Raw genomic sequence first — 26,857 nt, 5'->3', positions numbered from 1 at the left:
TTCGGGGAGGCCACTCTTCTATGGTCTCCAGAATGGTGGCCCTCAGATCTTGGACCTGCACCTAACCCGAAACAGTCTGTAAAAAACCTTGTAGTACAGTTAGATCAGGCACTACTGCTGAAAGAACACACTAGTCAAGTTGCTGGATCCTGCTTCCGTGTCATTGGACTCTTACGTCGAGTTTTCCCATTCCTGCCTGACAACTACAGGAAGACACTGGTTCAGACCCTAGTCATCAGTAGACTTGATTATTGTAATGGCCTGTACATCTCGGCCAATGAGGAACAACTAAACACATTACAGGTGGTGCAAAATACTGCGGCGAGACTTGTTCTCAATGCCCAACCTAGGACCCCATCACGTCCCCTTCTGACCCAACTCCACTGGCTGCCGATTAGGCAACGTGTCAAATTCAAAATCTGCTGCACCATACATAGGTGTTTGTTTGGCACTGGCCCCAAATATCTGACCAAAAAATTCAACCTCTACCGCCCAGGACGCTCTCTGCGTTCCAGTAGTCAGCAGCTACTAGAGGTTCCCAGAGTCAAGAGAGCTAGACAAGGAGGTCGAGCCCTCTTCTATAAAGGCCCCATTCTCTGGAACTCACTCCCTCTCACTTTGAAACAAACCACTAACCTTCAGTCTTTTAGGAAGTCCTTAAAAACCCATCTATTCTCTACATCCTAAAAGAAAAGATCAGCTATTTCACAGCGTAAATATTTTGATTGGGCTTTATCTGGTAGAAGCACAGCGCGGAGATACCCCTACGGGGGTCGAGTCCTGCGCTATACAAGAACACAAATAAAAAAATAAATAGCCACATCTCTCTTGGCCATGGTAAGGCCAAGAAGCAGTAAATGTTGTTTGTAGACGTTGCCCCCCACCCATTCCATTACATGAAGAAGGCCCAGCTGCTGAGTACGGGGAAGCCCCCATCCTAACACCTCAGACAAACAATCCCATAAACCAGTCCAGAATCTCTCCAGTGCTCCACAGGACCAAACCGTGTGTATAAAAGTGCCCATCTCCCGACCACATCTCAGGCATTCAGGGAACGCAATCAAGCCAGCTCGCCACAGCCTCTCTCTAGTATAGTAAGCTCTATGCAAATATTTAAATTGGATAAACCGTCGGCGTACGGCTACGGCTGCACCCCTGGGGGCCGCCAGGGCTTCCCTCCAGTCCTCTTCTTCTAGTTCACCCACGTCTCCTTCCCATGTAGTCCGCAGCTTATCAAGCGAGGGGAAACCGTGCGTGATCAGCGATTGGTATATGCGGGAAATCTTTTTATCCTCTAGTTCACCCATGAATACCTTAGCCTCCAGGGGGCTGAATTCGGGCAAGGAGTCTAGCCCCTCTAGGGTGGGGGAAATGGCATGTCGGAATTGCAAGTATTTAAAGAACTGGGTTTGGGGCATGTCATATTCGTCTCTCAGTTCTTGGAACGATTTAAGGGTCTTACCCTTCATCACGGGAATTCTTTTTAAGTTTCTACATATTAAAAAAAAAAAAAATTATGGAGTATTGTGGTACCATTAAAAAAATTTATATATATATATTCGCTTTAGCACCCTATAGTATACACATTTATTGTACTACAGGGTTTCCATTTTTTAAGTAAACAAGTTTTTTCATTTATTGCACAAGAAAACAGAAACAGTAAACAACCATATATGACCACCATGACAAGTGTAATTACCAAACCCTAGTTTCAACTCTACTTCATGAATAAGCATTATCCAAACCCCATGGCATGCACATGTAAACAACGTTTTTACAAGGTACCAAGTCCAAAGTGAACCCAAGACTTGCCCCATATATCAGTGTGTTTTTTGGACAGCCCCAGGCTTCATAAACTGGCTTATCCTGTTGTGCGCAGCAGTCTACGCCTCTGCACTATTAAGTCAATGAGGGCATGTTGGACATGGCCCTTTTTGCAGGGTTATCCCTAAACTTTTTGCCTTTCTCCTAGCCTTTTTCTCTGACATGGTGTTGGTGGCTTTAGGCCTCTGGGCACTTTAGCACTGCTGTCCAGGGTAAAGTGCATGCGCTTTCTGTGTTACATTTGGTAAGATTGGTCTACACCTGTATGGCATATTTAATTTACCTGTCAGTCTCTTGTAAAGTGGTATCTCATATACCCAGGGCTGATAAATTAAATGCTACTGGTGGGCTTGCAGCGCTGATTGCGCCACTCACCAAAGTAGCACTCACCAAAGTAGCACCCACCAAAGTAGCCTTGCAAACCTATCTCATGCCTCTGCCATTGCAGGGCCTGTGCGCACAGTGTCACTGCCGCTGTGACGTGGCACCTAAAGTGTGTGCCATATCTGTGACCCCCCTTTTCTTGCATGTCAGTCAGCCCTAAGGTAGGCCCTAGCTAGCCCTATGGGCAGGGTGTAGTGTAAGTAAAAGATAGGACATGTACCTTAAGTCTGCGGCATGTCCTGGTAGTGCCAAAAAGCCATTTTGGTTTCTCACTACTGTGGGGCTGCCCTCCGATAGGAATGCATTGGGGATACACTGAAGTGTTTCAGTGGTAATTCTTGATGTGAGAGGAGCAGCATGGTCAAGTTTAGTATATTTGGAATTGTCATAATAAATGCTGCGCACTGGTGTGCTCAGATTTATTATAAATATTTTAGAAATGCCACTTTTAGAAGTTGACATTTCTGTGTGCTATGTGTCTGCCTGCCTGATGTGAATTGCATGTCTGGCTCTTGAGTGACGGGGCTGGAAGGTGTGTGTGGCTCCAGGAGGGGCAGTGTGAGTCAGCACTAGGCTGAATGGGACATTTGCATTGGGAGTAGTGAGAGGAGTAATCCCCTGACCCTGAATAGGTCTGTGCCTAGCCTGTACAATGCTGGCTCCGCCCCCTGTGGTGTGTCTGATCACTGAGCACGCACCTGACAAAGGGGAAGAGGAGCCTGGTAAACAGAGTGCTCCAATTCTCCAATTTCCCCCTGAACCAGTTTTTGCTGGCTACCCCAAATCCTGCACTGCAGACAAAGGAGAAAAGGAGTATAAGTATAGGGGCTGTGACCCCATGTTTTGTGTGCTGTTTCTGGACTGCTTGGGGCTTGCTGCTGCTGGGGGCCCAGGAGGAGCCACCACAGGGGCTTGCCTCCCTGCTGAAGGGCCATGTGTGCTGGCCTCCCTGGGCCCAGCTGTGCCCCTGAACTTTGCTATGGATCTTTGGACATCTAAGAAACTGGAGAGCACTCACCCTTTATTTTTAGGAGGAGAAGAGTGTGTGGGCCTTGCAGCGCCGAGCTGCAACTGGTTGGAGGGAATCCGGACGTGGGGCTCCCACCCCTTTTTGATGACAGGAAAGCGGGTGCCCACCCTGCATTGTGCCTGCCGAGCGGGAGCCTACCCCGCTTTATAAATATTTAAATTGCGGGTGACCACCCTGCTTACGCTTTTATTTTGCTAGCAGGTGCCCACCCTGCATTATGGTCGTCCTTATTTGAAGGTGGGTGCTCACTCCGCACTGCAGCACCGAAAAAGAGTCACCGCTGCTGCTCGGTTCGGCCCAGGAAGTCAGGCGGCCTTGCTTGACTGTGGGCGGGGCCTCTGAGACCGGTGGAGCTGGAAGAGGAAGTCCCAGGTGAAGGTAAAATGCAGGAGGAGCCACGCGGGTTCCTCAGGAGTACAATGATCTGGCATATTTGTTTTTTGAGCCCCGTGGGGGTCCAGAGAGCACAGTGGTGCAAGGCCTTTTTTTGGGACATTATCACAGCTGCCCCGCCTGACAGTGGGCTGCTGCAACGTGGCGCATGTTTGTGTAGAGATCCCCAGAGCAGGGCCTGTTTGGTTATTTCTCAGTTGCGCTGCCGTAGCGGGCAACTGCAACATTTTGCACATTTCTTTTAGAGAGTCCCAGTGGGGACCCACCCAGAGGGCACAGTGAGTGCCCATGCCCACATTTGATTTCCCAGCTGCACAGCAATTCGTGGCACCTGCAACGTTTAGGCCAGCGCAAGTGGGTACTTTTGATGTTGCTGCATTGGCAGCCCAAGCCCTGACATTATGGACATAGGGCATTTGAGCCCTCTGCGAAGGCCAGTTGGCCAGGGGGGCTGTGTTCGGTTGATCGGGAGCCAGGCTGTAATGTGATTTATGTGGTGTGCAGGAAATTTGATTTATGCACCCTGATTTATGCCTCTAGTGTGGTTTATGATTATCAGGTCATTTGCATACTGTGGTTTGTGCTTGTGAGGTTATTTTCTACTGTGGTTTATGCCTCTAATTTGATTTATGATTAGGAGGTTATGGTCTAATGTTTAGGCTTATGAGGTTGGCGCATAATGTAGTTTACGCCTGATGTGATACTGATTGCATAATATGATTTATGTTGCAGGGTATAATGCTGAGTCTAGTGTTTTGCCAGTCATTACTGGTTGTGTTCTACATTTACTATTTGTGCTTGTGCTTTGGCTGAATTGGCCCTGTCATGTGCATATAACCCCCTGTAAACATTGCCCAGTGCCAGTTGGCACAGTGTATATTGTGTGATTCTATTCTAATGTGTTTATGATAATACAAAGTCTATTTTTATATATAACCTTGTATGGAGTTCCTTTTGTGGTGTGCCTAATATGTTGCTGCTGTGTGTGTTTGTTGTGCAAATGCTTTACACATTGCCTCTGGGATAAGCCTGACTGCTCGTGCCAAGCTACCAAGGGGGTGAGCAGAGGTTAGCTTCAGCGTGTAACTCCCTTGCCCTGACTAGAGTGGTGGTTCTGCCTGGCTTAGGCGCTTGCCCTAGCCAACCGGAAATCCCATTTCTAACAGGGCAGTATAGGCTTTTTTTTATCTCTGGGCTATGTCCAGCTTTGCAACCATTGTAGGTAAACCAATCAGTGCCTGGTCAGTTCTTGTTCCTCAATAACCTCAAAAATCCCCAGCAAAGCAATCTTCGGCGACAACTCCACCACCCAGCCCAGCACCTGTGAGAACATCCAGCCTACCTCACCTTAATAACTGGTAATTAGGGGGCCATATGATAGAAGTCAGCCGGTTCGTGGGGAAACCTGAAACGTGGAGGTGGTGTTGTGATGCGCCCTATGTAGGTGATTGGGGGTGAGATAGGCACAATAGAGATAGTAAACTTGCTCCAATCTTAGCTTAGATGAGAATGTTATGGCGCGAGGGGCCATCCAGGCATCCTGCCAGTCTTCCTCCTCTAAGGGTCCGACCCACTCCTTCTACTGGGTTCGTAGTGGCGCAAACTTATCTGGGGCTTTAATGACTCGTGATGGATAAATTTGAGAGATCCTCCCTTGGGCAGCGTGCCCATCAATAACCTGGCCTCTAATGGACTCTGTTCGAGGAGTCCTATGTCCAGAGTTATGTGCAACCTTAGTACATGTTGTGTATTTGCTGTTTTTAACATATTTAAATCTTGAGTAAAAATTCTACGGAGTACCGCAAAAGGGCGCAGTTATAGTAGTAAATTATAAGTAGTTGTCTCTAACTATTAACACTTTAATAAAGTGGTAGGAGGGAGGGAACAACAATATAATTTACTGCTTACCTAGATCTAAGACCCTAACACAGAACACAGTGAAGCACAGACCGCAGACATAATTTACTCAAAGCTACATAGCTGCCTCTTACCTTTTAGTAAACACATCCACTAGCCAATCCCATACTGCTTTATCATGCGCATGTACAATGGCATGCTGCAAACCTAACGTGGTATGCTGCTGCACAATATATAACTATTTTAAAAATTACAATTTTAACACTACTAATACACATACTACCAAAAATTAACATTCACACCAAATAATCAATTTTCCTGCCACATTACTTCCATATCTGTTAACACACTTTCATGCAACGTCTGTTTCAGTTACCACCCTCCGTTGTACGCCACTCCACTCTCTGCCACTCCCCTCTATGCCACTCCACTGGATGTCTCTGGACTGTAACTCACTCCACGCTGTGGTGATCCACTGTATGCTACTCTACACTACTACGGTATACAGTCAAAATATCGAGTCAAAAATATAGAATGGACAAAATATCGAATGGACAGAATATAGTCAACAAAAATATCGATTTGAGGTAAGTAAGGTAATATCGATTTACATAAATATAGAAAGTCAAAATATCGAAGTATATAATATAGGTATTAAATATATCGATTTTTTAATAATATCGAATTTTGTAAAGTGTTTTTTATGTTAGTATATGTGTGAAAAGTGTATATTTATTTTATAATTTATTTTAAGTAATGAATTTTATGGTATTTAACGTTTGCGTAATTTAATTCTGTAACGGGTTGTGGGTTTATAGGGGAATAGGGTGGGAGGTAATTTGATTATAATTCATTAAATATTTTAATTTATTTATTGGTATTTATTTTGAATTAATTGTTAATTGATTTTTTATTGGTAATAATTAAATTATAATTGGTAATTTATTTTACTTCATTTATTAATTGATAATTATGTTAATTTTATCATTTATTTTCTGTAGCGGGTTGTGGGTTTATAGTGGAATAGGGTGGGAAGTAATTTATTTATAATTAATTAAATGTTTTAATTTATTTATTGGTATTTATCTTGAATTAATTGTTAATTCATTTTTATTGGTAATTAATTTTTATTAATTGATTAATTGACAATTATGTTAATTTTATTAATTTATTTTCTGTAGCGGGTTGTTGGTTTATAGGGAAATAGGGTGGGAAGTAATTTATTGTAATTAATTAAAAAAATATTTATTTATTGCTATTTATTTTGAATTATTTGGTAATTATTTTCTATTGGTAATTAATTGATTGTTAATTGGTAATTAATTTGTATTAATAGGTAATGATTTTTTATCAATTTCTATTTGTATTTTTAATTGATTAATTATTATATTATATTAAATTGGTAATTACTTTTAATTAATTTATAATTAGTATTAATATTTAATTTATTTTTATTAATATATGAAGTATTTACTTTCCCTACTGTTGCACTCACTGGAGTGGGAATAGTAATTTTTACCCCTACGCTATCCAACGCTTTCCCTACTGTTGCACTCTCTGGAGTGGGAATAGTAATTTTTACCTCTACGCTATCCAACGCTTTCCTTACTGTTGCACTCACTGGAGTGGTAATAGTAATTTTTGCCCGTACGCTATCCAACGATTTCCCTACTGTTGCACTCTCTGGAATGGGAATAGTAATTTTTAGTCCTACGCTATCCAGTGCTTTCCCTACTGTTGCACTCTCTGGAGTGGGAATAGTAATTTTTACTCCTACGCTATCCAACGCTTTCCCTACTGTTGCACATTCTTGGAGTGGAATAGTAATGTTTGCCCCTACGCTATCCAACGCTTTCCCTACTGTTGCACTCACTGGAGTGGGAATAGTAATTTTTACCCCTACGCTATCCATCGCTTTCCCTACTGTTGCACTCACTGGAGTGGGAATAGTAATTTTTACCCCTACGCTATCCTACGGTAAAGATATTGTATATTTTCTTCTTAATATTATGTTAATATATATTATATATATGTTTTAAAAAGTAATTTTTTTTATAACTTAAATTAATTATTTAATGATTTTAAGGTTATTTAAGTATTTTTTTTTAAATTTTTGAAAACCTTTATTTCACGAAAGCACACAGCTATTCAGCCTGACATCCCGGAGGCAAGGCAGCATAATAAACAGAGCATAATAGTGCAGTTCAGGTACAGCAGGAAATTACAGGTTTATTTTATATTTTATAACAATGAAGAAGCGCCAAACGGCGCTAAGAAGTGGCAATGGGAGGAGAATACAGCAAGGAATATAAGGCCAGGAGGAGAAAGAAACCAGCATTTCAGAAGCACAGAAGAATAGAGGATGGTAGGAGGGGGGAGGAGAAAGACAGGATTACTCAGGTATCGTATACAGTTGGTGTCCTAGGTCACAGTGATAGGTGCTCATCCAGTGAGGCAGGCTCAGGCGGTAGACACACATCACCCCGGTAAGAGTTCCAGGCACCCCACACCCTGTTCCATTTGTTGGGTTTACCCCTGGCAACATAGACAGTCTTCTCCCGGAGCATACACCAGTCCATATTGGCCTTCCACTGCACCACCAAGGGTGCCGTATTGGCCCCCCACTTTTGAGCGATGTCTCTCTTGGCCACCATATTGCCTAGGGTCACCCACTGAGTTTGGGCTGTGTTGTGATCCGTCGGCTCCCAAATATTAAGGAGGCACCTACGGGCTTCCGCCACAATCCCCACACCCGACACTTCACTCATGACCCTGTGAATCGTCCTCCATTAGGACGCTATGGCCGGACATTCCCAGAGAATGTGCAAGAAGGTGGCGAGGGCACCACAGCCTCGACGACATAAGCCGTCGGGCGAGTAGCCCATGTGTATTAGACGGGGGCCAGTAACGTACACCCTGTGCAGGATTTTAAATTGGACCAAACGAAGCCGGGATGAGATGGCAACCTCCTTAGGGGAAGACACTGCACTCTGCCAGTCTTCCTCATCGATCTCCAGGCCATCCGCCACCCACTGGTCTCGTAGCCCAAGGAGAAGGTCAGTGCGAACATTAATTAATTTTTTATAGGACAGCGAGATTGCGCTATCTGGCATATGGCCATCCAGCACTCTGTCCTCCAGCGGTGAGCTTTCCGGGATGTCTTCCCCAGGGGTCATAGCAGAGAGCAAGGCGTGCCTCAGCTGCGCGTATCGAAAGAACTCCGAGTCACCCAGCTGGTACTCAGTCTGTAGCTGGGGGAAGGTCTTAATAGTCCCCCTGGAAATCACATCCTCCACCCTGGTGATACCAATAAGGTCCCATTTGTCAAAGCCCTTGGTGTGCCATAGCCTGCCCAACATATCGGATTCATAGAGGGGAGTGAAACCGGTCAGTCTGCCCTGCCATCCCTGCACCCTGGTGATCGAACGCCAAGTAGAGACTGCTGTCTTGGTGGGACCGGACGTACGCCGATCCAGAGATCCGGAGTAAAGGGCGCGGTAATAATTACCTCCACTCATGAGCCACCTGTCCATAGCGTAACCGGGGCTATTTTCCGGCCCATAAATCCCGTGATTGAGTGCCGTAAGCTGGGAGGCCCAATAGTATCTACGTACATCCGGCAGTGCTATGCCCCCAACATACCACGGGAGCGTAAGCTTCGTGATCGCCACCCGAGGTCGGCCATCCCAAAGCAGGGCCCGCTGGAGACTCTCAACTTCTCGGAAGTATCGGGCCGGTACCGGGTCTTGGGTGTTTTGTAGGACATAGAGGAATCTGGGTAAGGACATCATTTTAAACAGGGCCGCTCGGCCAAGCAGGGAGAGCGGGAGCTTACGCCAACCCTCCACGTCGCGTCGAAGGCGTTGCAGTGGAGGGAGCAAGTTCTGGTCGTATCGAACCTTCGGGTTCCCAGAGATGTAGATCCCTAGGTACTTGAAGCCCTGTGTGGCCACCTGGATGTTGCAGCCTCTAGGGAGGCGCGGCGTGTCCCCTTTCAATACGTACAGGGAGGACTTGGCCCAATTGATAATCAGGCCAGAGTATCTCCCAAAGTGTTCAAGCACGTCGCAGGCGACGATGAGTGACTGGTATGGGGACGTCAGGTATAGGAGGATGTCGTCCGCATAGAGGGAGATACGGTCCTCAAAGTCCGGTGCCCAGGTGATACCATGGAGGTCGGGGTGGCAGCGCAGAGTGGCCGCCAAGGGCTCGAGAGCCAGGGCGAATAGTAGAGGCGACAAGGGACAGCCCTGTCTGGTACCCCTGTGGAGGACAAAGGTTGTTGACAGGCGGCCATTCACAGATACATTAGCCATTGGGCTGGCATATAGGAGCTTCACCCAGCTGAGGAAGACCGGGCCAAAACCGAACTTAGCTAACACCGCCCAGAGATAATTCCACTCAATGGAGTCAAACGCCATGGTGGCATCTAGAGACGCCAGCACGGCTGGCTCCGTGAGAGTATGCGCCCTAGCCAGGGCGCCGTGAAGTCGTCTCAGATTGAGGGCAGTGTTACGGTGCGGGATAAAGCCCGACTGGTCCGGATGCACCAGGTCGCCAATAATCCCAACCAGTCGGTTAGCCAGCAATTTGGCGAGGACCTTTGGTTCGGTGTTCAGTAGGGAAATAGGCCGATATGAACGACACACGTCCCTTGGTTTACCGTCCTTGTGAATGACCACGATAGTGGCCACCCTCTGATCAAGTGGGAGAACGCTGGCGTCCCTCGCCTCTATGAACATAGCACGAAGACGCGGGGAGACCACATCGGGCCGTATCTTATAGAGCTCAGCCGGAATTCCATTGGGACCCGGTGCCTTGCCAGATCTCAAGGAGCGGATTGCAAGGGCGATCTCATCAGAAGTGATGTCCCTGTCCAAATCATCGCGGTCCTCCTCTGTAAGACAGGGAAGATCCACGGTCGAGAGAAGTTCTGCCGCGTCGGCCTCTGTGCAGTCAGAGGAGGAGGTGTAAACACCCCTGAAATAGTCGGCAAACGACTCAGCGATGGCGGAGGGGTCGGTGACAGGGCTGCCATCCGCGCCCATGATCTCAGGTACTACCCGACTGGCCAGCTCCCTCCTGTCCAACCAGGCCAACAGTTTGCCAGCCTTGTCTCCCACGTCATAAATACGGCCCTGCTGTTCCCTAGCCAGGGTCTGGGCGGCATTCGTAGCGAGATCGCGGTACTCCAGTTGCTTTAGAGAAAGCGCATGGAGGAGGTCTGGGTTGGGGTCAGGGTCCAGCTGGGCGTCGAGGTTCAAGATCTCCTCCTCGATACAGAGGAGATCGGCGTCTCTGCTCCGACGGGCCTCCGCTATCAAAGCAAATCCCTCGCCCCTCAGGACGGTCTTGAAAGCCTCCCACAGGGTCGCGGCCGACCCGACCGAACCCTCGTTCTCGGAGAAGTATCGGTCTATCGCCTTGGCTAGTAGAGCACGGGTCTTTGGGTTACGAAAGTACCAGGGGTTGACCGTTGCCGGTCGCACCGACAAAGCAATATCGAAATCAAAGGAGACCAGGAGCGGTGAGTGGTCCGAAACTCCACGCGCCAGAAAACGAGCCTCAGACACGGCCGTAGCGTGAGCTGCCAAGGTAAGGATATAGTCTATTCGGGACAAGCTACCATGCGCGCTGGACAGGAAGGAGTAATGACGCAGCGTAGGGTGTAAGAGTCTCCAACTATCAACAAGGCCCATTGAGTCTATAAATGAGGGCAGCCACAGTTGTGATTGGCGAAGATCTCTAGATGGTTGTCGGTCCAGAGTACCAGAACAGACGGAATTGAAGTCACCCCCAACAATAAGTAAGCCATCAGGCAGAGCTAAAATGGCGCCACCAAGGTCCTGGAACGTGCTAGTCTGTAGACCAGGCGGGACGTAAACTGAAAGTAGGATGAGGGTCCTCCCCTCCCACCGCCCAGCCACCGCTGCGTAACGTCCTCTATCATCTATCGTAGTGACGTCAATCCTCAGCGGCAGGGAAGCCCGGACAAGAACGCCCGCCCCCCGAGAGCCTGAAGTGAACCCCGAGTGTGCCACCATCTTGTACCCCTTGCGACTGAGCGCTTTGCATGAGTTCCCAATCAAATGAGTTTCCTGCAGAAAAACCACATCAGGCATGTGACGCTTGAGCATTTGAAGCACAATTCCCCGTTTGATTCGGTCACCCAACCCGTTGACATTCCAACTGATAACTTTTAATTTCTTACCCCCCATCATCGTGGCACCTTCCCCCACCCGGCCCGAGAGACCTTTGCAGAATCGAAAGTACAGCAATATACATCACCCATTGCCGAAAGAAAGAAAACAAAAACACTCTAAGAGACATTCGAACTTGTCCCAAAACACCCCCCACCCTGCACCCCTGCAGCAGACTAAAAAGCCCCCCCAACCAGCAGTGTGCCTGTCGCCCCATTAACTAGTCTACAGAAAGCCCCAAGAGGAGTAAGGATTCCCCGCGGACACCCCCCCGCCGCCCTCCATGAAACGACAGGATCTCAAATTGCTATTACACTGAAAAAAGGAGACGAGTGTCACATATAGAAGGACCACCAACCGCCTGTGTCCACTTGGTAGAGCCAGTCCTCACAAATCTGCGCCACCAGCAGCGCCCCCTTCGCTGTTCTCCCGGTCGTCGCTTCGCTGTGGTAGGGTGTCGAGCCATTCGCTAACATTGTCCGGAAAGTCAAAAAACATTGCACGGCCGTCGTGCTCGACCCGCAACTTAGCCGGGAACATCATCGAGTACTTGAGTCCCATGTCCCTCAGTCGCCGTTTCACTCCCCCGTAGCTCTGGCGCTGTCTCTGCACCGCTCTGGTAAAGTCAGGGTAGAAATTCACCTCTGAGTTCTGGTACTGTAGCGGGCCATGCCTCCTGGACGCCTGTAGAATTGCGTCCCGGTTCCTGAAGTTGTGGAACCTAGCAATGATGGGTCGAGGTGCCGCGCCAGTCTTTGGCAGGCCACCTGGCACCCGGTGCGCTCGCTCCACCGAGAAGAATTTGCACAACCCGGGGGGAGTAAGATGGTTCTGTATCAGGTCCTCAACGAACAGGTCCGCCGATGCATCCTCCGACCCTTCCGGAACGCCAATGATGCGGACATTCTGTCGCCTGGCACGACCTTCATATTCATCCAGTCTCCTGAAGACTTGGTCAGAGGCGAGTCGTAGGGTCCGGACCTCGGTTTGCAGGTCCGAGACGTCGGTGGTGAGGCTCGAGGCTGTCAAGTCCAGTGATTTCACCCGATCGTTGGTTTTACCCAGATCGGCTCTGATGAGAGTGAGATCCACCGCCAGTGTGTCCACCTTGTGGGTCAGGACCTCATGCTGTTTCTGCATTTCTGCTCGGATGCCCGAGATGGCCCCCATAACATCACTGAGGGTGGGCTCGGATCCATCCGGCGAGCCCGATGTGGAGATGTCCTTAGCTGAGGCTCCCGGTGCCGGCGATATGCGGAGTTGAGCATATCGATCAATCCTGTTCTGTTGCACTTGGGACTTGCCTCGAACTCCTTTGTTCACTGTCTTGTCCGGGTCGCCCTTGCCCGCCATGTTGGGTCCGATGAGACCGTGGGGCCACCACACACAGCTCCGAGCCCAAGGTGCACCGTGCCGAGGTTGTAGAGCAGAGGTGCAGCAAAGTCCAGTGATAGATGGCACAGTGGTATAAGAAATTCCGCAAGTGGGGATCACCACCCAGCACTACGCATCCCAAGCCAGCGGAGTGGCGGAGACCGAGGAGACAATGGCGCTTCCTTGGCAAGGGGCAGCACACGACGCAGCTCAGCGTAGGAACCTCCGATTCGAACGCGGGAGGCAGTTCCCGCATCAGTGACCCGTCAGCATTCAGAATCCACCTACGTGGATCAGGATTTCAGGCAGGATTATTGCGGAGGGCCGGAGGGTCTGCGGAGCTCCGAGCTTACGCGGCCATCTTGCTTGCCCGCGAAGCTCCTCCCCCTATTTAAGTATTTTTAAGTATATTTAAGTTAATTATTTTTAATATTTTATTAATTTTAAATTGTTTAAAGATATTTTTAAAAAATCGATATTTTGACTAACTATATTTTTAAACAATTTTTTTGATTCAATATTTTTGTACTTACCTGTTTGTAGATAGGAATTCGATATTTTTGTATTCGATATTTTAACTTCGATATTTGGGTAATTCTATATTATTGTTATCAATATTATGTCAGTGATCCCACTACTACATTGTACGCTATTACACTCCACGCCACTCCATTGTTTGACACTCCAGTGTACGCCCATAGACTGTACGCCCTTCCACTTTATGCTACTCCTCTGTATGCTGTTCCAGTGGAAGCAATTCCACTCTATGACGCTACACTCTATGCTATTTTTTTCTATGCCACTCCACTGTATGCCACTTCAGTGTACACCACTACACTGTTTGCTATTCCTTTGTACGCCACTGCACTATATGCCACTCCACTATACGCTACTCCACTGTACACCACTCTACTGTACGAAACTTTGCTGTACGCAATTGCATAATACATTACTCCATTCTAAGATATTACACTCTACCACACTCTGCTTTATGCCAATCCCCTCTACCCAACTACACTCCACACTATTCCACAGTACAACACTTCATTCTACTATATGCTGTTCTTCTATGTGCCACTCCACTCTGTCACTACACTGTATGCCAGTAACACTTAACGTTATTCCACTTTACTGCACTGTATGCCACTGCACTCTACACCACTACAATCTATGCTATTCCACTGTACATCACTCCACTCTGCACCACTTCACAGTATGCTATTACGCTGTATGCTACTACAGTCTACCCCTCTCCACTCAACAACACTCCACCCTACGGTATTGCACTCTACGCCACTACATTGTAACCCACCCCATATATCCCACTGTATGCCACAACACTGTTTACGTTCAATTCTGCTCTAATAAAATTCTATACTCTTTCTAAACTTTGGATCAACCCTATTTGTTGAATGAAAATTTGAACCAACGATCACAGGATTTAACCTAAAAAACAGTATGCACAAAAACCTGGAAAACATACTCTACTTTTCAAAAAATATGCCACAACACAGTGCCTCACTACACTCTATGCCACTCTACGCTACGATACTCCACTGTACTACACTCCACTCTGCAGTTTTACACTCTATGCCCCTCCACTCTTCCCCATTCTAGTGTATGCTATTCCACTGTATACCACTCCAGTATATGCCACTCCACTCAAAGCTATTCCAATGTATGTCACTACACTGTACCATATTCCACTGTACTCCAGTCCACTCAGCAACACTCCATGATACGCCACTCCACTCTGTGCCACTCCATTGTATGCCATTTCAATGTATGCCACTCCACTCTAACACACTTCAGTGTACGCCACTGCACTGTACACCACTCTACTGTATGCTATTCCCCTGTATGCTGCTCAACTTTATGACATTCCAGTCTATGCCACTCCACTGTACACTACTAAACTATACGCCAATAAACTCTGTACTGTTCACTGTATGCAACTCTTTTGTACGATACTACACACTATGCTGTTCATAACTATGCCACTCCACGATATAACACTACAGTGTACATCGCTCTTATATACGCCATTCCACAATACGCCACTCCACTCTACTCCGCTCCACTCTACCCCACCACTCCACTCTACGACAATTCACTGTATGGTATTACACTGTACATTACTCATTCTATGCCACTCCACTCTACTCCAATCCAGTTTACCCTACTACACCCTATTCAAGTGTATGCCACTCTACTGTATGCTATCTCACTATATGCCACTCCATTCTATGTCACTACTCTGTACGCCAGTAACGCTCAATGGTATTCCACTCTACACCACTCCACTCTTTGGTACTCCATTGTAAGCCACTCCACTCTATGCCAGTACACTCTACGCTATTTCACTTTATACCACTCCACTCTACGCCACTCACCAGTACGCTATTATACTGTATGCCACTACAGCCTACCTCACTGCACTCTACCCCGCTCCACTCTGTAACACTCCATTATATAGTATTCCACTCTCTGCCACTCCAATCAACTCTAGTACACTCCACTCTACTCTATTCCACTGTATGCCACTTCACTGTACGCCACATCACTGTATGCCAATCCATTCTACACTATTTCATTGTACGCAGCTCATCTTTACAGCACTCCACTCTATGCTATTCCACTCTTTGCCCCTCCACTGTACGCCACTCTGATATATGGCATTCCACTGCATGCCACTCCACTCTATGCCTCTGCACTCAGCTAGTCCTCCCTATGCTACTCCAGTCTGCGCTATTCCACTGTATGCAGCTCCAGTCTCCCTGCTTCACTCTATGCTATTCCAATCTATGCCACTCCACTATATGCTATTCCACTCTACAACATTCCACTCCACGCTATTGTACTGCATGCAGCTACAATGTACTTCACTCCACTGTATACCACTCTACGCCACTGCACTCTATGCTACTCCACTCTACGCTATTCTACTGGGTCTGGTGGCTCAGTGTACTAATGCGTCCACTGCAGGGGCCTGTGTTTCTACCTCATGGTCACAGATTCAAACCCTGGTGGGTCCACTCAGCCTTTCATCCATCTGAGGTCGATAAAATGAGTACCATTAAGTTGGGTAACAATAAAAATTAGTTATTCAGCGCCAAAATACCTACGAGTGAACGTGCCCTGTACAAATACACGTTATGTTATGGTACCCCACTCCACTCCACTGTACGCTGTTTTATTGTATGTGGTTCCACTGTACCACATTCCACTCTACGGCAGTACACTTTACAAACCTCTCCTCCAATCTACTGTGCCATACTCCACTTTTATTAGAAGACAGTTAACTCTAAAGATAAAAAATCATTGGAATTCAAAGAAAAAAAAAGGTTGAACATTTGTTATAGTTAGGAAAACTTTATTTATTATTTCTATACAAATCAAACTTAAAGTACACAAACATTAGAAATTCTTCAGTGATAGTTATATCTTAAATTTATAATTTACTCACCTCCTTTAAATTAATATAGCTTTATTTATTATTTGGCTACAAACAAAAGTTAAAGTACACAAACATTTAAACGTGTAAACTTATATTTATACCTTTCTTTTATAATTTATGAAACTCCTTCAAATTTTTATAGCTCGCTGACCTTCATGCACAGTGTATTAAACGTGGTAGCCATACTACGTTAACTCTAGCGCGTGCTTTCTCCATGCACTTCTGATACCGTTTTATATTATCTCACGTATACCATGTAAAATAATAGTTTTTACAAGAACACTTAAGTCATTGCAGATCAAATCTTTTGTGAGAACATAGTTCATGGGATAGTGGTGTGTTATAATTAATGTAGTGTGGCTACCTAGTTGAATACACTGAGTAAGGAGGTGTGCAAGTTATAATAATTTGAAGGTTTTGAGTAAATTATAAATAAAAGGTATACGTTTAGAAAGATAAATGTTTGCAGCTAAATAATAAATCAAGTTATATTAATTTAAAGGTGGTGGTAAATTATACATTATGGTATAACTATAACTTAAGAATTCCTAATGTTTTTGTATTTTAATTTTGGTTTGTGTCGAAAGAATAAATAACGTATTCCTAACTATAGCAAAGGTTTTTTGTTTTTAAATTTTTTATTTTTATTTTATACAACTCTGTATTTATTGTTTTAACACCTTAGCTGCGTGTAAACATTTCTCCCCAGTGCTGCGCTGTCCATTAGAACTAGTGCTGAATGGACGTTCAATGGTCGTGCGCAGCACTGGGGAGGTAGCGCTGCTGACGACCATTGGCCGTCAGCAGCACTTAAGGGGTTAAGATTACACTCGATAATAGGCATTGCATACAGATGTTCGCAATCATGTATTACTTATTAATCAATACATGGGCATGTGGCCACATTAGTTTAACATGCGTTCAAATTACACTGCGAATAAAACAAGGAACGTTCACCCAGGAGCTAGCTGCATTTCATTCTGCCAGTTCTGATACAGTCTCTAAATTGCAGTAGAAAAGTAGTGTGTCAACTAATTATAGCAAAGGTTTAATCTTTGGGTGTGTGTATGTGTGTGCGCATGTTTGTGTGTGTATATATACGCCGAGTTACATATATGTTACTATGATCGTGTTTATATGCTCCTTAAAAGGTAAGAAAATCAGTCATAACTGGCTAAAAACAATTTAGATGGATGACATTTGGTACCATTAATTCCCTCATATTCCCCCTTAATCTTTCCTCTTATTCCCCCTTAACCGTTCTAGAAATACATTGACACTGTTAGGAACACAGGCTTACAAAGAGAGTTTAGAACCGACAGCACCAGGGCATTTAATTCCTGACCAATAGAGGCCAATTACTTTCTTGGTGGAAGGGTAGAAATGTCACAGTATTTTATTAATCGCCACTGGCAAGCACTCGCAGTAATCGCTAGTGACTCATCAAGGATTTGCACCAGATGGAATCGATCAATAAGGATGATGGATGATTTACCTCCTTAGTAACTACAGGTTTAAAATGTCCTAATGCCTTCCCATGTAGCCCTCCTTGAAGACCTCAAATGAGTTGAACCATTATGATTACCTTCTCATCTCAGATGAGTGATTGGAAAATTCTGATCTGGAAAATTTCACTTCTCTCTCCAGCATAAATTAAAAGTTTTTAGGATGGATGTACACACAGCAACAACATATATATTTGTATTTGTATTTCTGGTTTTAACCTTTCAGCTCCCCAGTGTGCAGTAAACCTAAATATAGAACTGGATTTATTATGATTTAACATGAATTCATTTTTTATCATTCATAGTGTTTCTCGGCGTCTCTCTATGACCACTCCTTGCGGCATCGAGACACAGTTAACTCTACGCCAAATATTTGATTAATTCTTAAAAGTTATGAATTGTTAAGTCAAGAAGTTTAATATGTAGGACAAGACGGATCTAATCTTAATAATGATCAACATACTCTATGTGACACAGGAATTTGTAAATATTTGGCAATTGTGTCACATCAATTAGCTACAAAGTATGTCTCATAATAAGTAAACATTAAGGGGCCCATTAGGATGGCGGGTGGATTGCCTCTGCCAGGCTGGCGGTAGCCACCACCGGCCTGGCGGGGGCAATCCGCCCACCATCCATACCTAAATTTTCCCCGCCATATTAGTATGGCGGGGGGGACCGCGGCGGACGGAAAGACCGTCCGCCGCTTTTCCATCCTGGTCGCCTTGCGGCCAGGGGGGAAAAGGATTAATATGGTGGCGGTGTCTATTAGACACCGCCAGCCATATTACAATGGGCTACGGTAGATGCCTTTGGAAAGGCATGCGGTCTTCACTCTGGGGGCCCCCTGCGGCAGAGTGAAGGAGAGGACGGGGGTGCACACGGGGGGTACCTGTGGTACCCCCTAGCATTTGCATACATGAAGCAGCAGGCACCGCACGGTGCCTGCCGCTTCGTGTATGCAAATGCATACATGCATGTTTAGCATTGTGGCGGGCGGTACAGAGAGCACCACCCGTCACAATGTTAAACATGAGAGATGCGCCCGCCACTGTGGCGGGCGCATCCTAATCCCCACCACGGGACCCCCGCCCTTATGGCGGGCGGTTCCAATCACCGGTAGGATGTCATCCTAATGGGCCCCTAGGATTGGAATACCAAGTAAACATAAAGAGTGGAAAGTAGCCTCCCATAAAGAGGGTGTTCATATTCCAAAACTTGCACTAACTAGCTCAAGAGCTCAAGAAAAGATTTGCTGACATTTAACTCTGAAAATGCAACTCCACCCACAATATATTGTATTGTATTGTAGCATTTATATAGCCCTTACTACCCCTATGTGGGGCACTGAGGAGATTGCCTACAGGAGCAGCAAGCTACACCGTGTAGGGGGTGTGGTTAGAAGTCGGCCTTGTTTTTTGATGTTGTGTGGGAAGGGTTTACCTGTTGTGTGAAATGACCACCGTGTTGTGATCATCTTGTTCTGGGATGCAGTGCTTCGGAGCATGGTGAATGGTGAGATGTAAGAGATAGACGTGTAGTTTATGTCCAGTAAGCTGGTAACTTTTAGCAGTTGTGCAGGTCCATTTATGCTATGTCTTATGAATATAATTTACTTAGCTGGTTATTGCACTGGGTTGTCCAACCTGAAATTTTGTTATAATTTTGGTCCTGAGTTTTCATGGTTGGAAGGAGGAAAACATTATTTGCTGGTATGAATATATTTACTATCATCCAGTATTTGAGTGTCGTGAATTGCAAAGAAGCGGTCATAGTGTAAAATAATTTGAGACATGCACTGGTGCACTAGATTAAAGTACCCTAATTGATTAGCAGTATTTGATAGGGCTCTACAGTTATTACATGTTTGTTCTTTTGGTGATGGCTAGTTTATTGGCTAGTACTGGGGATGGGCATACCGTGTAGCAGATATCTTATGTGGTTGTTAGAAGAATCTACATTGGAGGGATTAGCGCCTAATACTTCAGGGATGCAGTCTGTGATAGCTCTGATATTGGTCAATAAGAATTTAGCAAGTTGTTCACAGAAAGCTGAGAAGCATGTTTGGAGTCTAAAATTGCTTAACAATACAGTTCATTCACACTACTAACTCCTTAGCTACTGGGATTTTCCGACCCCAATGCTGAACCCTTTTTTGATATTTTAAGTGCGTTTTGTTTAACTGTGTAAAACTTCTTCTATAGAAAAGGTAACCGGGCCAAATTATGCCCTTTCCTCCCGCATTGTGGGGATTCTGACAAATCGAAAAAATATGCGGTGCAAGAAAGTGTGTTTGTTTTGTAAAAAATGCATCAACGAAAGGTTTGCTCTACTAACATCTCAATTTCCCTAGTTTTCAAGAACTACTAGAATTATAAAATTAAAGCCCACATTTTTGTTTGCATTTTTCTAAGTGATAGTCCATTTCTCATTTGTTTCTGTGGTTTCAACCTACTAGAATTTGTGTATGGAAACAGGTGTGAAACCCATGGGTGAATTCCTGAGCGACCCTTTTCTGAAAACTATAGAAAATACAGGGGTATATTACCAAGCAATAGCGATAATTATCGCTATTGCTTGGTTAGAGACAAAAATTTACAGCTGAGCTGCGGCGATTTTTATCGCAGATAAACCTTGGGGCATATTACCAAGCAATAGCGATAAAATATCGCTATTGCTTGGTTAGAGACAAAAATTTAATGCTGAGCTGCGGCGATTTTTATCGCAGATAAACCTTGGTATTACCAAGGTTTATCGCAAATGCGATAAAAATCGCCGCAAATGCATGAATATCGCTGAAAAGTCAGCGATATTCATGCAGTACCGAGCTAATGCTCTTAGCCATGTTATCCACCTCCCATTGGATAACATGGCTAAGAACTGCTCAGGGCAGGTGTTAGCTTTTGGAGATATTTGCGCTTAGTGCGAATATCTCCAAAAGTTGGTAATAGGAGATAGCGATGTTAGCGACTGTTTCCAGTCGCTAACATCTTGGCACGCCCACTTTGCATGTCATTAGTGATAAATATCACTGACATGCAAAGTAGGGCCCAAGATGGTCGCTATCTCCTACTAGCTGTCGCTAACTGGTGTTAGCGACAGCTAGGTAATAGGGAGATAATTTTATCTCTGCTTTCTTGGTTTTTAAAGCCAAAAAAGCGGAGATAAACTCCCTTGATAATATGCCCCACAGAATTTAGCAAGTGGTCATTTGTGTAAATCACTATTGGTTTACCAACATAAACTAATTCTTTAAATAAAAAGTAATGGAAAAAGCGGAAAAAATAGAAGTAGCTGGCAACATTTTTGTCTGTAATTTTTTCCCACTATCCACGTTTTTTAAAAGTAATATACCATCTCAGAACCTTCTATTCACAGGGATATACAGTGTTTGTTGTCCAAAACCTGCCACACCCAGCGCAAACAAGGGAGCTGCAGGTTATGATGGGTTTTCCTTACTGACTATGCTTCAATTCATAGGGTAAAATGTAATGAGCTATTGTTTACGAACAATGGTTAATTGTACAGCTCTGAATTTATTTTCCTCATACTATCATGTGATTCAGAGGGCATTATGCTTAAAACAAATTGTGCTCACTGGCTTACATTTGGAAGCCAAATATTGAGAGAAATTCAATTGCCAATAATGAATGTTGAAGTATTCTGTGTTCCCACACTTCTCTCTAGGGCATGCAACAGAGAATTACCTAAAAGAAACGTGGAGACCTCAAATTGTTACTATCAAAATCAATTTTGCTGATGTGGGTAGTAGTGATATTGGAGCCCAGACTCCATCCCCACCCAGCAAATCCTACTAAACTTAGATATTTCTGAAAAGTAGACCTCCATGGGAGTCCAGGGCGGTGTGACATGCGCGGATTCCACTATGTGTTCTTATGCAGAATGCATAAATATATAATCTTCGAATATATGAGAGATCATTTAGTTATGGGTATACATAAAAGCACACATATATCATTCTCGTTCAAATCAAATAATGAAAGTATTTGTAAAATATTTAATTTAATGTCTAATAATTTAAAATATACATAGATATACTTCATAAAATATATTTTTTATTATTTGACAGAAACCTGTTCCCATCAAATTTGGTTGCTGCAGCTTTCCGAACGGTAAGATCAAGATGCATTTTATTTTTAAATTACATACCTGAAGCCGCAAGGTTTCAAGTACTTGCATATTTTCTGTGTGGTACTAATGTCTCTTGCTTAAGAATGCTTTAGGCTTTGAGCACATAGCTTGATATTTTGTTTTTATGTCTCGAACGCCAGACAGCAGAAGCTGTCTGGTTGCGAAAGACCTATTGTGACTTGCAGTGGGCTTATAGCCCACCCACTGCTTACCATTGGTTGGCTTTATTGTCACTCTCATTTGTTTGCTTCTTATTCAATGACTTGCCTTCCTCTTTTTTGTGTTAGCTCCTTCTCTGGAGGCTGTATCCTTCCACTGTTTACATTTAGAGAGCTACTTTTTTCTTATGCATTCAACACACCATGATAGTGCATGTGTTTTCTAGCTCTCTCCCTTGTGTACTGCTGCAGCCCTTCAGATATCCCTCTGCTTTGTGTTGCTCTTGACCCGTTCCAGCTTGTTTGTAATAACAAAGCAACAGGGATATTTTGGGCTGTGTATGGCTGAAAAGAGACTTTAACCCGTTTACCGTGGCGGACATTCCGCGGGCATTCATCGGAGTGGGAGGGGCTGCGCCGGCCAACGATCGTGCGCCGCACCCACGACGTGAGCACGGAAGGGGTTAAGCCAGGGATGTTTTTGTTTTATCTCCTGCATTTCCCAAATTGCATTAAAGCACAAATGTTAGTATCTAACAGCTTTTATGGCACTGGGGTATGTGCCATCTGCGGCACTCATTCAGGTGGTGTCTGAGGCAGAAGGCATGATAGTTCTGGAGGTCAATACATCCTCTACTGCAGAAGACCAAATACCTGAATCTTGTGAAAAGTAAATTACGCCTTGGCAAGCTTTTCCCTTGACACTTCCTTATTATTGTTTTTTATTACTGTTGAGTTCCTGAGTGAAATGTATTTGAAAAATAAACCATGAAATTTATAAAGATTGAAAACATTGAATTCAATATACACTTTGGAGATGTGTTTGATCTTTTCCTCTGGTATTTTTTCCTTTTCTTTTTTATACAATACATTACAGACAATAGATAAGCCAACAATTCTGCATTCGTATTACAAAAGCGAGACCTGTTGACTTTGGCAATTCTTGTATGTTTCATTGCCAACCAGCTGAAACGTTTGAGAGCCTATTTAGGATGTGCTTGTGTGTTTTTAAAAGTGCAGCACACACATAATGTTTGTTTTTTAATTATTTGTAGATGTTGAATGTGTCTGGGCTAGACCGTGCATAACAGCAGAGGTTCTAACCGTACACATTATCATTTTTTTTGCTAGTTGCATTGTTCAGAACAAAGAACCCTAGACAGGAGCATGTTATCCTTATTCTTAGGTCTCCATAATTGTTGCCAATTCGTCGCCAGGTTTGGTTTAAGGCATGCAGAGGTATGTATCAGAAGACCCTTGGGTTTATTGCCATTAAATGTAAGTGGTACACTCTCAAAATGTAGATATACTCCACTCATCAAGCACTCCTCTGCGTGCCAAATTTCGTAATTGTTATGGTGACAGAGCTTTCTCCGCTATGGCTGCTTTTACTGGGATTATTTGTCCCTATCCCTGCACGTTGAGAACAATTTTCTAAGGATCAGAAACCCCTCTGAACTTGGCTGTTTGACCGATTATTTTTGTTCTTCCTCTGTATTTTCCAGAGTAAATCCACAAATCTATTAAGAAGCTAATTCAGTACCAACAGGGGAAACTGTAAACACTGCCCAATCTCCCGCAAGCATCATGGTAGCAAATCCCACATCCTTCAAGACCACAATGTCAAACCCAGTCAATCAGTCTCATCCTTGACCCTTCCGATCGGACGTGCAAACCCTTCCGGACGAACTGCCGCCTCCACAGGATATCAAAATACGAGAAAAGTACACCAAAGTTCAAACTGAGATCAAGCAAAGATGTTAAGTCACTGAGAACTCCATCAGGTCCAAAGACTCTCATCACCATCATGAACTCCCAATGTTGTTTCCTTCGCCATCGTAATGGAACTGGCGGATAGGGGAGAGATGCGGTTTCAAGCCCAAAACAGTTCTCATCAAAAGTCTCTGGAAAGGGAGCACCGATTAGTCCTTCCACAGTCAGCGTTGAAAGTAGGCTTGACGATCCATTCGAAGCACCGATCTCGCTCCTATCGGCCATCACACCAGCCGGAGGCTCCGACACCTCTCGTTGCACAGGGCCCGCTTCCTCTATCAAAATGGCCATCGTGGGTATCTTGAGCTGCTTCATTCCTTGTAATGGAGCAGGGTCCGGTCCAATCCGCCCAATTTCAAACTAACGCTCTATCATTTCATGAATAAGGGCTTCCACTTTAGTATGAAGAGCCCCAATGGCCACCAGCACAGTTTGCAACGCCGGTTCATTCTCAGTCCGCTCTTCGCTCGATATCGACCATTTTCAAGTCCCCCTTAGAGCCCGGTCTCCCCCGGGGAACAGTCAAAAGTGGAACGGACAACAGCAGCAATTCATACCCGGACAACGTCGGGACGGGCTGCTAGTTCTATACACTGCTGTACCAACAAAAAGACATGATTGCTCTTCCAAGCTTAATTCCAGAGTACTGTCATAACCTAGCATATAAAGGGTGGGGGATTCCACCACTGTGTGCCCAAACACCTCGTCCCAAAATTCTGATATCATTGTCTTAAATAGTGTTAGTTTATTACATTCATAAAACATGTGTATTAGGGTAGCTGGGCCTATACCACATCTAGGACATTCATCATTTATCCTTTTTTTTGCATGCGTGCAGCTTAGCAGGGGTGTAGTACAGATTATAAAAGTTTTATACAACTGGGCTTTAAGGCTAGACGATAAGAGCAGGCGTGATGTTGATAATAAACTCATGTCAATATCGGCATTTGGATTATCCAGCTTACCAGCCCACCATACTTCAGTGTGCTCCAGGTCATCTTGTAATTTTTCCAAAAGCAGGTCCATATATTATACCAATTCTGGTAGTACTTTTACTTATAATCTCTGAGAATGGAATCCTTTCCAATTTAATACTATGTGTTTTTAAACTTAAAATTCTATTAACTTAAATGAATTTGAAATAATCACCATTAGAAACATTGAAATTTCTCTGTAAATGCAAACATCTGGCGTGCATATCATCTCCCAGAAAGTCCCATGTTGTAATAATCCCCATGCCTTCCCATTTTTTAGCGATGTCATCGTTAGCCTGTATAGGCAGTAGTGAGGAATACCACAAGGGAGTATATCTATTAAACTTAGGAATGAACATGTATTTAGAGATTTTCCACCAAACTTTCCATGCGCTATAGTTAACTTTAAATTGTACTCTTTTAAAATAGCTTGGCTCTAGTTGTCTCAGCAAGAGGCCATGGGCTTTCCATCCGATTGATAGTTCATAGATAGAGGGTATTTCTACGCCCCCTGCATTCTCAGTGGCGACGAGGTGTTAAAAAGTGGTGCCATTTGTTGAAGAAAGGCAGCCCAAAAATAGAGCAACATGTTGGGAATTGCTAGGCTGCCCCTATGTTGTGGCAGTGATAGGTATTTCAAGGATCTCCTAACTTTTCCATATTGCCAAACAAAATTAGCCATCTGAGATTCAAGAGACTTGATAATATTATCCTCAATAATTAAAGGGACGGCGCAAAATAAGTATAATACCCTGGGAAGTATGTTCATTTTTAGGAAGTTCCCCCTGCCGATAATTGACAAATGTAAACTTATGACTCGTGCTAGGTCTTTTCTTATGGTGTGCATTAGTGGTTTGTAATTAAGTTTACAAATGTTTTGGACATCTGGACTTATACATATCCCTAAATACACAGCTGTTCCTGCTTTTCTGGAGTCGATAAACTCAGTGTTATCGGTACATAGTATGATCGTTTTATCCTTATTGATGGAGAATCCAGAGTAGTAACCATATTTCTGTGTAATAGCCTCTATATCTGTAATTGCTTTGGCCGGGTTTGGTGTTAATACTGCCACGTCGTCAGCGTACGCTAATATTTTTGTTTCATATATACCAACAACAGGTTTAATTGCTTAGCTTTCTAAAAGTTTCAGATTCAGCGGGTTAATTTATAAAGCAAACAGAATCGGGGAGCAGGGGCAGCTTGCCCTGTTCATCTTGAAATTTGAATTGCGCCAGATTCGATACCCATTACTTGGAGCTTAGCTGTCGGTTCTTGGTACATTGCTCTTACTGACCTGACAAAGTTAGGCCCAAGGTTTTTACACTCCAACACGGCCCACTAGAACTCCCATGACACACGGTCGAAGACCTTCTTTGCGTCTAAGAGGATCTTCGACATCTGGCCCCCGTTCCGGACATGATGTTGAATAGTGAAATAACTCTACGAGTGTGGTCCGTAGTACCCTTGCCGGGGCTAAAGCCATTCTGCCAGGGGGAGACCAGATGTTCGACGACCCCTCCCGAGCCGATTAGCCAGGATTGTAGCATATAGCTTTGAGTTAGAGTTAATCAATGAGATTGGGCGGTATGACGCTGGAAGGTCAGTGGGTTTGCCCTTTTTAGGAAAAGATAATTATATTAGTTTCTTTCCACGATTCAGGCAAAATGCCACTCCATTTTATCCCAAGAAATAAATCCAATAGGAGAGGTAGTATAGATTCCCCAAAAATTTTATATAACTCTAGAGGAATTTTATCAGGGCCTGCTGCTTTCC

The 26,857-nt window shown here is 44.5% G+C and overlaps 1 protein-coding gene across 1 annotated transcript in view; it reads left to right on the top strand.

The window, feature by feature from the left end:
* The window catches only part of SLC1A4 (solute carrier family 1 member 4), a 253,524-nt gene that overhangs the window by 63,117 nt on the left and 163,550 nt on the right, over positions 1 to 26,857 (top strand). Inside the window, exon 2 of the mRNA XM_086927601.1 lies at positions 22,115 to 22,157. Within this exon, the coding sequence (XP_086783727.1) occupies positions 22,115 to 22,157 (43 nt within the window). The remainder of the gene's footprint in view (positions 1 to 22,114; positions 22,158 to 26,857) is intronic.

The sequence above is a fragment of the Lissotriton vulgaris genome, chromosome 6 (assembly GCF_964263255.1).
Source record: "Lissotriton vulgaris chromosome 6, aLisVul1.2, whole genome shotgun sequence".
Lineage (NCBI taxonomy): Eukaryota > Metazoa > Chordata > Amphibia > Caudata > Salamandridae > Lissotriton > Lissotriton vulgaris.
This window is presented reverse-complemented; position numbering and strand designations above follow the sequence as displayed.